The sequence below is a fragment of the Stegodyphus dumicola genome, chromosome 3, assembly GCF_044657685.1.
Source record: "Stegodyphus dumicola isolate Sdum_Otavi_A_Nest chromosome 3, ASM4465768v1".
NCBI classification, from domain to species: domain Eukaryota; kingdom Metazoa; phylum Arthropoda; class Arachnida; order Araneae; family Eresidae; genus Stegodyphus; species Stegodyphus dumicola.
In genome coordinates, this window is record NC_140770.1 from 164,141,686 (window position 1) to 164,158,331 (window position 16,646).

The 16,646-nt window shown below is 31.7% G+C and overlaps 1 protein-coding gene across 1 annotated transcript in view; it reads right to left on the reverse strand.

Annotated features, from left to right (window-relative positions):
- Hira (histone cell cycle regulator-like protein) overlaps nt 1-16,646 on the reverse strand; it is a 127,496-nt gene that overhangs the window by 15,973 nt on the left and 94,877 nt on the right. The window contains exons 21-24 of the mRNA XM_085813566.1: nt 4,496-4,657; nt 3,202-3,260; nt 2,951-3,065; nt 19-144 (exon numbers count right to left, since the gene is read on the reverse strand). Coding sequence (XP_085669692.1) covers nt 19-144; nt 2,951-3,065; nt 3,202-3,260; nt 4,496-4,657 — 462 coding nt within the window. The remainder of the gene's footprint in view (nt 1-18; nt 145-2,950; nt 3,066-3,201; nt 3,261-4,495; nt 4,658-16,646) is intronic.

The window sequence follows — 16,646 nt, forward strand, 5'->3', positions numbered from 1 at the left end:
TTCAAATACACAGTTTACCTCTGGGTTTGGCCTTGAAGAGCAGCAAGGGGAAGTATTGTCCCATTAGAAAGATCTTGAGGAGAAAATCTTAGCTGGTGATCTGAGCACAGTTGAAGAGCATTATTTGCATTACTCACCAATAACCTAAAAGCAAATGCTCAAATTCCCATAAAATATTTAGATACAGAGAGCAGTTTAAAGTAAATTTCCTCACAATTTTAAACATAACATTATAAAAGAAACTATTATTTATTTCAGTTTCATTGGTAAATAATATATACTGCAAAATGACATATTACAGCAAAAGAAATGTTTATGAAATGCTCCAATTACTGTATTTACCAGCGTGTAAGACACACTCCCTTTTTTATACAGATTTTTTAAGTATAAAACTTTATTTCTGATCATTATAATGCATTTACAGTATTTTAAATATAAAGTAATATAAATGCAAAGTAATACTTTCTGCAAATACCCAATCTATCTGGGAAAGAATGCCTTTTAATTTTGTTCGTCTCAGAGCTAAATGAAGAGTCACTCGAAACCTTTTCTAAATCATCATCTGAGCCCTCATACAACAAATTGTCCCTCTGTACCATCCAGTGCATTACTAATGACACACTTCTTAAATGATTTAACCACTGTATATGTTTTAACTGCATCCCATGAAGCTTTGACCCATTCACAAACTTGCAAAATGCTAGGCCCATCCTTCTTCCTGATGACCTAAAAATCTGAAGACTCCATCCAGCTGTTCTACTTCTCCTTTATAAATCCCTTAAACGATTTATTAATGCTGACATCTAAAGGTTAAACCTGATTAATTAGAATAGAGGAAATTTCCAGAAATGAATGTAATCAAACACTGAGTATCAACGTATAAGATGCATCACGTTTTTCAGACCTATTTTCAAAGAACAAAAATGCATCTTATACGGTGGCAAATACGGTAGTTTTAGCATTTTACAAATGGATGATGATCTAGATGACCATGATACCATGGATGCAGCAAAAGTAAACAAGTTATCTTAATGTTTTCCGTTATCATTTTTAAAAGTACAGCAGTAAAAAGATATAAGCAAACCAATTTAAAAAAACTCTTCAGCAGAAATACATTAAAGAGATTTTGAAATTACAAGTTCTATCCAAAATGGATTTCGTATGGGAATATGAGACTTTATATTTTAAATTACTTTAGAGAAGTGTGAAGAATACAATATACATTAATGAAGCATCCAGAAAAATCTTAAAGAATTTTTTGTGAAAATCTAACAGGCAGTAATTTAAATTTCCTTGGCAGTAATTACAAAAATCACACTACTACAAACTAAGTTAGACTAGATTACAGACTAACAGACTAATAACATTCAGTGATCTTATCCATTCAGCTGCGAGTAAACCTACTATTAATTTTAAAAAGTACTTACTCTTTGTCAATACAGAAATCTTAAAAAACAAATTTTTCCTAGGATATAAATTTGGAGCTGATCTACCTCCATATTTGGTGATATTCACACATTTCCAATAATGATGAAGACTACACATAAATTGAGAACACTCCAAAATTTAAAGACTTGATCATTTCAAGAAACATTTAAAAATTGTTATAAAGTGATATGAATTTAACAACCAATAAGCATTAAATTCCATAGAAAAACTAGTAAAGCAACAGAGATAACATATTAATTATTTTTATTAACCATAATTACATTTGCAACATTACACCAAAATCTTCCTGAGTTATGTGAAATATAAAAGCTACCAATTTGGATCCTTTATTCAATAAGCCATTAAACTGAATCATTAGCTAGCAAAGTATGAAATATTGCTTAACGGATGCCAATATTAGCAATGAATGTGTGAGAACCAATGTTTTTATTTAACACACTGCAGTTAAAAAAAAATATTTACAGTAATCTAAAGTAAATGACTTATTTCCAATAATACTGCTATTTGCCATAATCCACTCCATATCTGAATAAGACAAAAGGAGATGGAAGCTGATGGTTTTATTTCTCTCTTCATTCCCCATCACCTTTTCAAGAAGAAATGTGCATCAACAGATTTTAAGCACCCCTATTTCTCAAAGACACTACAGTAACAATTGTCTCTGCCTTAAAATTCAAATCTGAGCACATAAGCCTTATAGCCAGCCTTTACTAACTACCAGCAGTCTGGTCAGCAATATGTTAACATGAGAAGCAGGCTTATCTGAAATTTTAAATTACCAAAAATTTGGCTGTAGTAATTAGCACAGCCAAATTTTGCTAACTATTTAGCTACTAATTAGCTAAAAGGCATAATTTATATGCCTTTTATTACCTATGCTTCTAATTTTGGGTGTGTATTTTTATCAGTTTCACAAATTAATTTACTCCAAGAGGAAGGGAGTATTGCTGGCTACTGTCTTATATATTATATAGGCGACAATATAACTTTTGCCTAGTTCTATCCTTATTTTGATGAAAAATACCTCAAGGGACACATTCAAGGATCTCCTACTCCTCTTCAATTATCAATTTTTCAAGAAGACATTCAGCTTTATGATATTTTAACCCCCTAAGCAATATGGCTGCTTTTATCCAGTTACTGAATTCCCTGTCGCTTAGTACATATTAGTATTGAAAATTCTCTCTCTTTCTTTAATTTTTTACCGATCTTAATATTATTTTAATGAATGACCAAATAAGAAAATAGAATAAGTAATTAAAAAAAAAACATGCCACTCAGAGGATTAAGTGTCTTCATAACCGTACAGACACATACTTATGGACATCTTAGCCTTTTTCAAGATTTGAACCCTGGGCATAATTCATATATAATGAACTTCTCGGATATTTTATCTTTTAATACTTCTCATTCTTCAATTTGGAAATTCTGAAACCTCCTTTAGATCAAAAGAATTTTAATGATACAAAAAATAAATAAACTAATAATTAAGGAAATTTACCAGGCTTTCATATCTGCACTAAATACATAAGATTTTCCATTTGACAAGCTAACCATTGGGATACCATTGTCACTAAGGCCAGTGCCTCGTACAGAAAGATCTCCAGTTGTATCTTCTAAAATGAAATTTATAAATAAATTTTAAAAACTAAAGGAAAATTTTAAGTCACAAATTTTGTCATGCTAATTTTATTTTTAAATATTACATGTCATGCTAAGTCATGCTATATATTTTTTAAAATATAAAAATACCTTGCATTATAGGTAACAAAGATTCATTCTGTATTAAACATTTTATTTTTGAGCAATCCCTAGCAAAGAAAAAATATGATAATATAAATAATGATTTACATAAAGTTATAATAATATGAAATAAATATACATTCATCAAACTTAGGATATTACAGAAAATTAAATTGTTAACATGATAATTTTTGCCATAACCTCAAACGCAGGCCTTATTATATGAGAAAGTTACAAATATACAACAATGGCTATAACACAGTAACAGTGCTAAAAGAGAATATCAAGCATTAAAATACCAATATATCATAAATATACCATATGTATATTAAATAATATACCATATGTATATTAAATAATATAACAATATGTTTATTAAAGAGTTTCAGGGATGAAATTTTTGTTTAAAAAACTCGCATTATACCTTCACATTTATGAATCTTGATAGTTTCATATGCCATTTAAATTTAAATTTACTATACATTTTCTGGGATAAAATGCTTTATATGATTCTTAATTCCTTTATGTGATAATCATTTTTAAGAACTTGAGAAATAAAGTTCAAGGTAATTAATGAGTTATATAAAAATTTCATATTAAACACTTTTCATTATAGAATAATTTTAAAAGCAGATAAAAAAAGAGCAATTATGTTCAGAAATTTAAAGACTGGGGTATCTGAATTTCTTTAACATTTTACAATTTTATTTGAAATAAAATACACTTAATATTTGATAGCTAAAAGATGCACTGAAAACAAAAGAATATTATGTTCATTTTGCTGTTCATATTTCTGAGTAAAGTTACCTAAAAAAAATAGAGGTTTAAAAATAGTGAAGAACATATAAGAACAAGTGATGCTTAACCTCTTAGTGTACATGCCTAAATTAAAATTTGGGTGACTTTATGTTATCAATGTATATGCACCCTTACCCATATGCTTGCTAGACACTTTTAGAAACTTTTCAAGAATGATTCAAATTTTACTATTCTCAATTTTAAAAAATGACTATCATGGTCAGCTTTTTCAATAAAATGTGCATTAAAGGGTTAATTAATGCACTTATTTTTCATAATCTTAAATTTTTCTTGGAAGTTAAAAATTGTGTTGAAAACATAAAAATTACCAAAAAAAATGCATATAAAACTAATTAATTAAAATTTAAAATTATAAGAACTGTTGAAAAATTAATAAGTATCCTAGAACATTAAAAGTAAAATTTTACAATAAACAAAATACAGAAAGATTTAACAGTAACCAATATATTTTAGCAAACTCAATAAATAACTATAACTAACTTACCAAACTGACAAGTAGCCTTTTGATGTTATTACCATAACATATTGATCACTACAAGATAACCGAGTAACAGATGATGTTAAAACAATAGGAGGATATAAACGACGTCCATTATTGGAAAATACAGATAAAGTATTGTCATCACACACAACACAACACAACAACCTGAAAAATATACAGAACTTTATAAAATTAATTTTATTATATAAAGATATTTAAATACTGCATTATTATTATGCTTCAAATTTAGAATCCATTAAACCTCAGTAACTCTAATTTGGGTGTCCCCCAATTTACAGATATTCACAAAATTTTCATAAAATTAAAAAAAGAAAGTAACATTGTTAAAAAACATACTGAAAATAATTATTATGATTTTTTATGAACTAAAATATATTACATACCAGAAAAGGGGAAATAAAATAATTGCAAAATGCAATACAAAAAAAAAATAATAATAATAATAATAATGTTTCATTTTCTTTAGTAAATAACATATTTCAATTAAATAGAACATTGAATAGAATTTACAAACTGTAATCCTTTTCCCTATATTTATATTCTGTTCCATTATTTTCAATAATCATATGACTTATTCCTGCCTAATATTTTAAAATCACATATGAACTATACCAAAGCTTTACATTGCTGTAATGAAATGAATGAGAAATTTTAGTAACATAGCAAATATCCATAATGATGAAAGTAAAAAAGGCACTCTTCTCTTATCAGGACCGGATTAAGAAATGTATGCATGTATGGGTGGATGGATGGATGGATGATGTGTTCACGTATGCATATATATATATATATACTCTTAAGAATGGTCATCACTGAAGCAGTAACAAATTAAAAAAGAAGAGATGAATCTGTGCTGAAGCTGCTAGGTCATAATAAATTTATAGTAAATCATAATGAAGTAAAAGTCAGAATGTAACTTAAAATATAAATTTCGTGCCAAAAATTATAAAGGTCTACTTATTTCTCTTTCCGGGAAATGGTTTCAAAAACTGAGTAAACGTGAATGAAAGAGACAATTAAAAACAGAATTGTTAAAAGAAAATTTAACTAATTTTAAATGCCTACTTTAGTTGTTTGAGCTACTTTTAGCATTTGTATCCAGTTTTGGGTAGTTCATTTTTTGTATATTTTTGTTTGCTTTGAGTACGAATGCATTTAGGGAAAAGTGATGGTGTAGTGTATTTAATTATGGCAAAGCACACTAGGGCTATCTGCCTAAGAAAATGGATGCTTTCGTGGAGGACTTTCTAAGGGAAACTGGCTCGTATATACGTTACACATGGGGAAAACTACGAAAACATCCATGCAGCCAGCCCGTTCATGGGATTCGAACCTCGGACCGAACTACCAGTGTTCAGCGACTTTACCGCTCGGCCACTGGTGGGCCCCATTTAGGGGAAAGAACTGAGCATTTGAGACCGATTCAAAACTTCTTTTACAATTTATGATTTAAGTAAAAAGCAATTTAAAATCTCAAATGGTTCAGAGAAACAAAACATGCATTCGGAACTCATTAATCAACATAGTTTAACAACATGGTTCAAGGCTTCAAAACACTTTTCCTAAACAAGTTCTGTTTTAAGCATTAAACAAATGAGAATTTTATTGCAATTTGTATCTTTATGTCTCCTCTTCTGTAGTTTTTTTAATTTTCTTTTAACAATTCTGTTTTTAATTGTACCTTTCATACACGTTTAGTCGGTTTTTATAACCATTTCCTGGAGAAAGAAATAGGTAGAACTTTATAATTCTTAGCATTAAATTTATATTTAATTTATGTTCTGACTTTTACTTCATTACGATTTACTATCAATATATATATATATATATATATAATATATATATGCATGAACACATCATCCATATTTAATTTACAGTCAATAACAATAATTACTTAATTCTAATTACTCAATTTTAAATATACTAATGAGTAAGTTTATTACAATAGAATTCTAACTTAACTACTTTATTTTCCAAGGAGATAATATATTCAATAATCTACTAGTAAATATATATATTTATGCACATGTATGTGTGTATACATAAACAAATATAGGCACATACATAAATAGAGCCAGCATACAGACATACATTTCAGAATCTGGTCCCGATAACAGAAGAGTACCAAAATAACTGTTAGGAACATTTTCAAACAATGAATTCTTGAAGAATTAATTATTCACAATTAAAATTCTTTACCATTATATAAATTAAAGTAGTTACAGAATATGAATAGAATAACTTTTAATACAAAAATAACAAATCACATCAGCATAACATATAAAGGGAAAGAAGCAACCAAATTCAAATAATAAACAATCACATTAACAATCCCCAAAGTAGCTTTAAAACTTTGAATGAGAGCACAGAATATTTATCATAAAATGCATTTTCCTACACATCAAACTTACCAATGAAGTAATTTTCTTTATTCCAGAATACATCATGCATGTAATCACAAATTATGAAGAACTTGATCCCTCTCCCCCAATTCAGATAATTTAATTCAATCTGCACCATTTAAAATTAGTGGATATTAATCCCTGGGTTATCAAGTGGTGTATCTTGCACAACTAATTCTCATATGAAAATACACACTGACAGCCAAAGATGTGATGTAATTTAAAGAACTAGTTTATTAAATTGAATTTAACCTGTTCAGGATCAGCATCACGTATACGCGACGTAACAATTTCACTCCTACCAGCCCAGGGTCCCATATACGCGACACAACTATTCAGCTTCTACCAGCCCAACACAAGATTTCTTGGTTAATTAAAAAGTAACATTACAACATTATTACAGAAGGGGACAGACTATCAGCTTTCTCAATGCATAATGCGTCTTGCTCACATTTCTCAGGAAAGAGCCAGCATTTTTGTTTTTCTTATTCAATTTAATAGGTCATTATATTTTGGCACATAATGTATTTACTTTACATATAATGTATATATTGACATGATCAGTAACAGATATCCCACCAGTAGGGATCTTTCCTTGATCACTCTCCGGTCATCGTGGATGCTGTTTCTGATTTAGAAAAACAGGAAGTTTTCTAACATAAACCTGATGTCACACAGTGTTTGAGGATGAAATATTTCTGAGTGTCTTTTGAAGAAGTTTTGGGACATGTGTTGGGGTTATATTCAGTTTCAATCCATTGGCCATGGCTAAGAGACCTTACTTAAAAACTTAAAAATTTGTCCAAAATCACTGGACACTCCACCTTTCCGTCCAACTGGAAGACAATTTCCGAAAATTTATGCTGACGGAAAAGGTAATAAAGGTAGGAGAAGATGTGTTGTGTGCACTAAAACCAAGGAAAAGCGAAAGCAAACAACGTATTTTGAATGGAAAATATGCAATGTAGGACTGTGTGTCAGTCCTTGTTTTGAATTATTTCACACGCAGCAGAATTTTTAAATTGGAATTTATTTACCTACAGATAATTCTTGTTTATTTTATTTATTTTTTTTTAATTTTGTATTTGTAATTTTTTTTGTGTTTATAATATTTATTTCTGTGTGTATAATTATGAATTTAGTATTTTGCCTGTTTAATTTATTTCTATTAATGTGACATTCTTTATATTAATACACATTAAAAACAAGTACATTAAATACACAATTTCAAAAATTGAAGTCATAATATCAAAATGCTGATTTTATACAATTCCCCCCCCCTTTTTTTTTTTTTTGTAAAATTAGGCTTAACTGCCTAAAATGCATGGGCTGGTAGCAACCATCAATTTCAGCGGGTCCGGTCCTGTGACTGCACTTTGCCCTTCCGGTGCTGGCCCTTAACGGGTTAATGGTTGTTAGAGTGGCTAACGTGATAAACAATCAAAAATTCGGAGTCTTGTATGACCATCCGTAACTAACAAGCTTCAAGTAATACGACAGCAGAAACATTAACATCCATTATAAGAGCATGAATGTCCTCCATATAGTTACAATGGATTGTATTATACTGCAATCCATTGTAACTATATGGAGGACTATACTGCAATCCATTTTCCAAATTATAATAAAACAACTGCAGAGAAAAGTGAAATTAAAGTTGTTCTCTGCACAGCATTCTTCAGAGTAAAAAATATTTGGTGAAGTAAATAATGTGAATTCTTTTATGAAACATCATACATTCCACAATTTGATCATGTACTTTTCAGTACAGACCCTTTTAGTTCTTTACTGAAGTACTTTATACTTCAATCAGAATAACTAAAATGGCTTGCATGTTAATTTAACATGAAAAATGTTGATTGTTTTTTATTGCTGTAAAAAGATACCAATGAATTTATACATAAAGATGTTCTGCACCTGACAAACTTTCAGATATGAAACAACATTTCTCAAAGAACGAAATTTGTTCTTAGTCGAAAAGACTTGAGAGCCTCACTTTTTTGAAAAATCAAGACTCAAATTATGAATGGTTTGCTGAAAGAAAAGTCTGCTGTGCTCACAAATAGGATGCTTGCACTGTATGACATCATACAGTGCTATCATCTTACTTATGGGGAAAGAAAAATAAAACCAGTTCAGAGAAGTTTACACACCTATTTTCTCAAAGACACTGCAGAAGTCAGTTTTGTTAGGCCCATGAAACATGCAAACTCCTCCCACCTTCCATACAGCCACCTCATCAAAAATGCTGTTTTTACTTGATGAGCTTCAGAGGGTGACATTGACTCACCCCCACTCATATAAATATCTACTAACCTCATCCTAACATGCCTCAAAGGCACTAATTCAAGGTACAAAATTCAAGATACATATTGTTGCGTTTTTCTTCTTCTGACACCAGTTGTTACGTTATTTTCCTTCCTTCATGTTCGTACGGGGTTCGTAGATTTGGAGTGAATAACAACGACATTTGATGAAGTATCGAAACACACTTTATTTATCAAAATTAATCAGGACACTTCCAAAACACTTTTACAGTCATCGAAGATCTACTATAAACACACTGGAACAATCAGCAACACAGCCTTCACACTGTCAGGCAATAACGGTGGAGACAGCTTCCTGCAAAGCACCCGACTCTGCTTTCCGGAGTACAGCTCCCGACTGGTCGTTCTCAGAACTCCACGTATTCTCGAGACTCTCCACGCTACAACTCGCGACGTACTCGACAACACACGAGCACAGCTCCCGACTCCTTGGTTCAGTCGTTCCCGGAGCTCAACACGCTCTCTCGACGATGCACTAACCGCGATACACTAAAAGACTCCTTCGGTGAATTCGACGACCCACTCAGCACTCGCTGCCAACTCGATGGACTCCGCACGGACTGACTCCCTGGACGAGACACACACTAGCCCTCTCGACGAGGCACTCTCAATCTTCCTGTTTTGCGAATGGTAAACGTCTGGGATGCTGCTTTATCGGAGAGTGATCCCCCATATCAATTTGATGTTGCATCAGTTTTGTGTAGCCAACATCTCTGGATGACCTAGAAAATAGATCTTCAAATTCTTTAATAGTTTTCTCTGCCGCACATCTTTATTCATGGGTTAAATTTGCACTCTGCAGAAGTTCTTCCATCAATTTCCTAGTTGCCTCAGTTGGAATTTCAAGTGGGGCTTTATAAACACAAGCAACTGGAGTGCATGCTGCTAGCACTTCACCCCTTTGGATGTTTCTCGGTCTGTGGCTAACATTCGCCACTCTCACAGGGATGAAATCTTTCAAAAGGTCTACTAATGAGGAGGCCACTAATACCTCTCTTAAGCTATTTTCAGGGTATTCAATTAGTCTAAATCTGAAGCTATTCTTTTCTATGGATTCGGCTATTAATAATTCTGTCATCGGAGGTATGGTGACATCTGTTTTTGTTGTTACTTGGTGAACTGAGGGAATGCCGCTCTTCATTTCAAACACAGTTATATCTTCTTTTACAGAGCGCATTTCATTACGTTTAAAGTCCAACGTAAAGTCGTACTTCCACAAAAAGTCCAATCCGAGTATTAATTCGTCCGCGATGTTAGCGACGAAAGCTAAGTGCTGATAGGTCTCATTTCCGAAGGTAACGATGATGTTAATTTTACCTTCAATGGGAATCTTATCAGCTGTCACTGTTTGCAAAGTCACATAGGGCGGAGTCCAGCACAACGTTTCGCTCAATTCTCGAGATACATCTGTTCTTATGATGGTTACATTTGCTCCCGTATCTATGATCATTTTACAAGGATGCTCATTCACGTATCCTTCGACGAACAGTCCGTTATCTCCGCCGCTCATTGAAGAGATTTGAAGAACTTTCAGAGGGTCTGCATCTTTGCCTGGCAACCTCCGCCCCGTGAGATTGCCGCATTTTAGTTTCCCTGGCTTTGTTTCGCGGCAGCTGTCTTCCAGTCTTGATTCAAGTAACAGTTCCTGCTGAGATGCCCTTCCAATCCACAGTTCCAGCACTTGACGATTTTCTTCCCAGTATTGTTTTTATTAGGTCTTCTTAACGCCTCCCGAATCTCTTTTATTTCCTTTTTTAATTTTGAGATATCAAAATTTGAATCTTCTATTTGAGCTGCTCTAATAGGAAGGCGATCTCTTCGAGTTGCTTGTTGAGCTGACTCGAACTTCATAGCGTAAACCAAGGCAGATTTCAGGTCTTTCAGATCCGCCAATCTGAAAGCCTAATAATTGCGTTCTATCCCACTTTTGACACCAGTTGTTGCATTTTTCTTTTTCCTCTGCCACCAGTTGTTGCGTTATTTTCTTCCTTCACGCTCGTATGGGGTTCGTAGATTTGGAGCGAATAACGACGACACTTGATGAAGTATCGAAACACACTTTATTTATCAATATTAATCAGGACACTTCCAAAACACTTTTACAGTCATCGAAGATCTACTATAAACACACTGGAACAATCAGCAACACAGCCTTCACACTGTCAGGCAATAACGGTGGAGACAGCTTCCTGCAAAGCACCCGACTCTGCTTTCCGGAGTACAGCTCCCGACTGGTCGTTCTCAGAACTCCACGTATTCTCGAGACTCTCCACGCTACAACTCGCGACGTACTCGACAACACACGAGCACAGCTCCCGACTCCTTGGTTCAGACGTTTCCGGAGCTCAACACGCTCTTTCGACGATGCACTAACCGAGATACTCTACGAGACTCTTTCGGTGTACTGGACGACCCACTCGCCACTTGCTGGCCGGTTGTTAACCCGATCGCCTCCGCAGGGATTGACTCTCTAGATGAGACACACTCACTCGATGAGAGACACACACTAACTGACTGCGGACCAGCGGGGTTTATATAGCTTTCGGCCTGTGTTCGAGAACATGAATCCATGGTCTCCGCACGGACTAACTATATGAGACACACTAACTCGCAGTGCAGAAGAGCAAGGTTTTTATAGCCCTTGGGTTGTGTTCAAGAACATTCTGGGCTAAACCGGTAAGAATTCGTTCCAGAAGGTTCTCCAACCAACCATGGTATATCGCCAATTTTGTCGCCGAATGGGCGATTTCTCGCAAAATATGGCAACTCTGCCCTCCTATTTTATGGCAACCCTAAAACTGCTTTGCAGGGGAAGCTCTCCCACTGCACATTTCACAACAATATAGTGCACTGAAATAATTCTTCACTCATTTTTAACGTACTATATTTATTTATCTGTTTAATTTAAAATATTTATCTGTTTTATAATTTTTAATTGCTTATTTGATAGTATCTATAGCTCTTGTCTCATGAACACTGTTAGGAGATATGCAAAATGAACCTAGCTACAATTTACAAATAAATTCATCATTCAAATGGTCATTCGGAATTTAATTTTTGTAAGGTGGGAAGCATAAGTACATATAGAATCTTTTTTAATTAATCATGTCCTAGTGTATAGATTTCAATGAATTTTCTGCATATTTTTGCAGAAATTTATTAAAAATTAAAAGGATAAAAAAAATCTGTCTCCACACATATATGTATGTAAGATATAACAAAATATGATAGCTGTTTCAAAAAAATAATTGACGACCTCAAAATGAACATTCTAAATTTGGTAATCTGCCCCTAAATTCATCTCTTCTCACAGGTTCCAGACTTTTCTATCTTATGTAACGTTTTAATGCAGATGCCTCTCGTCCAATCAAATTAATTCTAAACCAAAACTGTGAACTGAAACTTCAGCCTTCTTGCTATGAAAGTACTATAACCTTTCCCTTTTCCGCGTTAGCTCTCCTGCTGGTAAGATGCGTTTTTACACCATGCTGCTGCTTACTTAAGATGACATCATACTTCAAAATGAGAGTTATTCTATTCAAATATTATTAAGAAATATCTTGTCTGAAAAAGGATGATTTGATATGCATAGAAAGAATAAAGATTGTGATTTTTCAAGATATGTTATGCTAAATTGCGTCATCATGCTTTCCACTCTGCCACCTTCAAACCACAGTTTCATTACAATAATATGGTGCAGCCGATTTTCGACCCTACAGGCGTGGAACTTCAGTGCAGTTTATTTCAACTAATCTCACATGGTTTAACGAATGGATAAAATAAAAAAGGTAACTATTCATCTGAATTCCCAATCAAGCCACTGCGGTCTTCTCGGTCATCTACGCAGTATCTAAGTTGTTAAGAGTTCCACTGCTTCCATCTACACATTTGAAATCATTACATATTTATAAAAAGTCAAGACAGGATTTACCTGGTGCAAGTTTTCCCGAATGGATTTCGAACTCTGCTGCCTCAAACTACCAGTGAATCATCAAATTCGTTTCCGGTGCGTGATTTAATGGCATATTCTAAAAGTGCTTTGAAATCATCGAATATCTGTAAGTTCAAAATCGAAACTGTTTCAAATCAAGGTCAGTGACGCCAACGTAGTGAAATATGTTATTGGTTCTCGCTTTTTGCTTCGGATATTCGTAATGCTGTTCCGATCATCGTGTAAAAAGAAAATTAAACATCCAAAAGTGCTTTCAAGGTCAGCAATATCAACAGCGAAATGTGAAATACAAAATAGTATTTTGTGCTCTCTTGCATGTTCAGTGCTTTATTCGGAAAATTCTTCATATTCTAAGAATATTATCATACATCATCAAATATGATAGGGAAGTGATATTAATTTCCAAAATGAGTACATTAAGTTAAAAAAAATTGCATTTATAAGTTAATTGTATTATGATTTGTTGATGGTAATATTTTTGTTTAATCATTTTAAGATCAATGTTAATAATTCAAAAATATTATGATTTATTTAAAATGTAGTTTTGTATTTCTGAATTGGAAAAGAAAAAGTCTTGAATTTGATAAAAATTAGGTAAAAATTAGGAATGTTTTACTTGGGGAAGGTTTCTAATGCGAATAATATTTTTGTACTATTGTTTAAAAAATTTTTTTTTCGAATTTTTACTGTATTTTAAGAATGAAATTATTGTTTGAAAATTTTTAATTCTACGAATTTCTTTAATGTTTTTATCATAAACGTTCAAGGCTCTCACCTTATGAAAAAATACATTTTTTTAATCTAAGTATTTTTATTTTTTCATAAAATGGAGTGTTTTTTTAATATTCATATGGAATGACAGCAGTTCGAAAAAGGCCAGTTGCCTCTACAGAAGGAACGGAGGCCTTTTCTACAGTAACTGCTAATTTGGCAAATCTTTTGGCCACTGGTGAAGAATATTAAACACCAGTTTGCTCAACTGATAAACCAATATGATGGAAATGCTAGTATTTAGATAAAGTTGCGGAGTCTTCAAGTTTTGTAAAGAATAAGTAAATTTTAAATGTCTTCATAATAGTGAAAAATTTGAAATTGTATTTATGAATGATGTTTTTCAAAATTTTTATATTTTAAAATGCCTTCCTTGAAAAACATAATTAAATAATATGAAAGTTGGCATCTTAAATTGTATTATAATAGAAATATTTTCATCAACAAAAATTTGAAAGAATTTTATTTGAACATTTAGTTTGTGAAAAAATTTGAACTTTTACTGTGTGGAAATTTCAAGAACTTTACAAAATTTCTTTGACATTCTTACCTCAGAACTCTAAAATATGCTATTGTTTAAAAATAATACAGTGTTAAGATTCATAATTCAATTCAAAATTTTATGACTTTCAATGAAATGTCAAAATATCAGTCAAGTTTTATGGTAATAATTTTTTGTTTAAAAAGAAATAAAAAGTAAATATGTTTTGTATTTTCACAATTATAACTTTTAACATTTTGCTGCTCTAAATGCTTGTTCTTCCACCCTGCTCACCCAACTTTTCTTTTGAAGGGGGGATATGTAAGATATAACAAAATATGATAGCTGTTTCAAAAAAATAATTGACGACCTCAAAATTAACATTCTAAATTTGGTAATCTGCCCCTAAATTCATCTCTTCTCACAGGTTCCAGACTTTTCTATCTTATGTAACGTTTTAATGCAGATGCCTCTCGTCCAATCAAATTAATTCTAAACCAAAACTGTGAACTGAAACTTCAGCCTTCTTGCTATGAAAGTACTATAATCTTTCCCTTTTCTGCGTTAGCTCTCCTGCTGGTAAGACGCGTTTTTACACCATGCTCTGCTTACTTAAGATGACGTCGTACTTCAAAATGGGAGTTATTCTATTCAAATATTATTAAGAAATATCTTGTCTGAAAAAGGATGATTTGATATGCATGGAAAGAATAAAGATTGTGATTTTTCAAGATATGTTGTGCTAAATTGCGTCATCATGCTTTCCACTCTGCCACCTTCAAACCACAGTTTCATTACAATAATATGGTGCAGCCGATTTTCGACCCTACAGGCGTGGAACTTCAGTGCAATTTATTTCAACTAATCTCACATCGTTTAACGAATGGATAAAATAAAAAAGGTAACTATTCATCTGAATTTCCAATCAAGCCACTGCGGTCTTCTCGGTCATCTACGCAGTATCTAAGTTCTTAAGAGTTCCACTGCTTCCATCTACGCATTTGAAATCATTACATGTATATGCACAAATAAGACTTTTTTATGACTTAAAATAGATTAATATCACATACAGTTCAAAAAATAATATTTAAAAACAATATAATTTTTTTTTTTAATTATATCAGAATGCACTATCAAATAACCATTTTTAAATAAAAGGATCTTTCCTAAATCTATAATTTATCTTGAGATGCAACTCCTTGTTAAAATCTAAAATATTTTATGAAATTTTATACACAATACATAAGAAAAGTAAAATTTTGAAAATTAAAAACCATGACTGAATCTTTATATGTCAATATATTTAGACTTTAATCAATAAAATTAAACTAAAATACTAAGGGGTATATGATTATGCTTTTGAATATATACAGTGGCAAAATATAAAACATTAAAATTACATAATCTTAAATAAAAAAATGCATGTCTGAATTTTAAATTCATCAACTAATATTAAAATTATTGTGCGCCATGCACAAGTTTTAAAATTAAATATATATATCTATCTATCTATATATATATATATAAATTTAAACAAATTAAATTTAAATTTTAACAAACACGTATAAAAGTAAAAAAGCAAATTTAAAGTCAAAATTAAAAAAAGCAAATTTAAAGCCAAAATTATGAAAAGCAAATTTAAAGCCAAAAAAAAATTTTTTTTTTTTTAAATATTAAAAAAAAATGTGTAAACATATAAAAGATTTAAAAGATTTAATTCTCAAACTAATCTACAATATCATTTAAATTCAGAAGCATAAGCAAATCAAGTGCAAAACCAATCCATGAAAATAAATTCACTAATTTAGCAAGTTAAAATTAATCCAAACAATTTTTTTAAAAATGCATAAATTAATGACTGTTGAGCAGGTAGGAGACAGACTTATCAAGGGGAAGTTGCCTCCAAACCTAACTCTCCAATCATTCAATTCGTGTTTCGTCATTCATGCAGGCAAGGGTAAAAGTCAAAACCAAAAGTAAAAAGTGAAGAATGTCCAAAAAGAAATACCAATAAAGTGGTACCCTTAGAAATTAGCATTTAAGAATTAAAATCTTAAAAGGAAAATACTAGAAAAGTAATAGAAAACATGTTTCATAGCCAAATAATCAGAATAAAAAATATATGTACTGAAATAGACGATTTAAAGGAAGAAATAATAAAGCTAATTAATGTTCAAGTTGATAACCAAGTACCACCAAA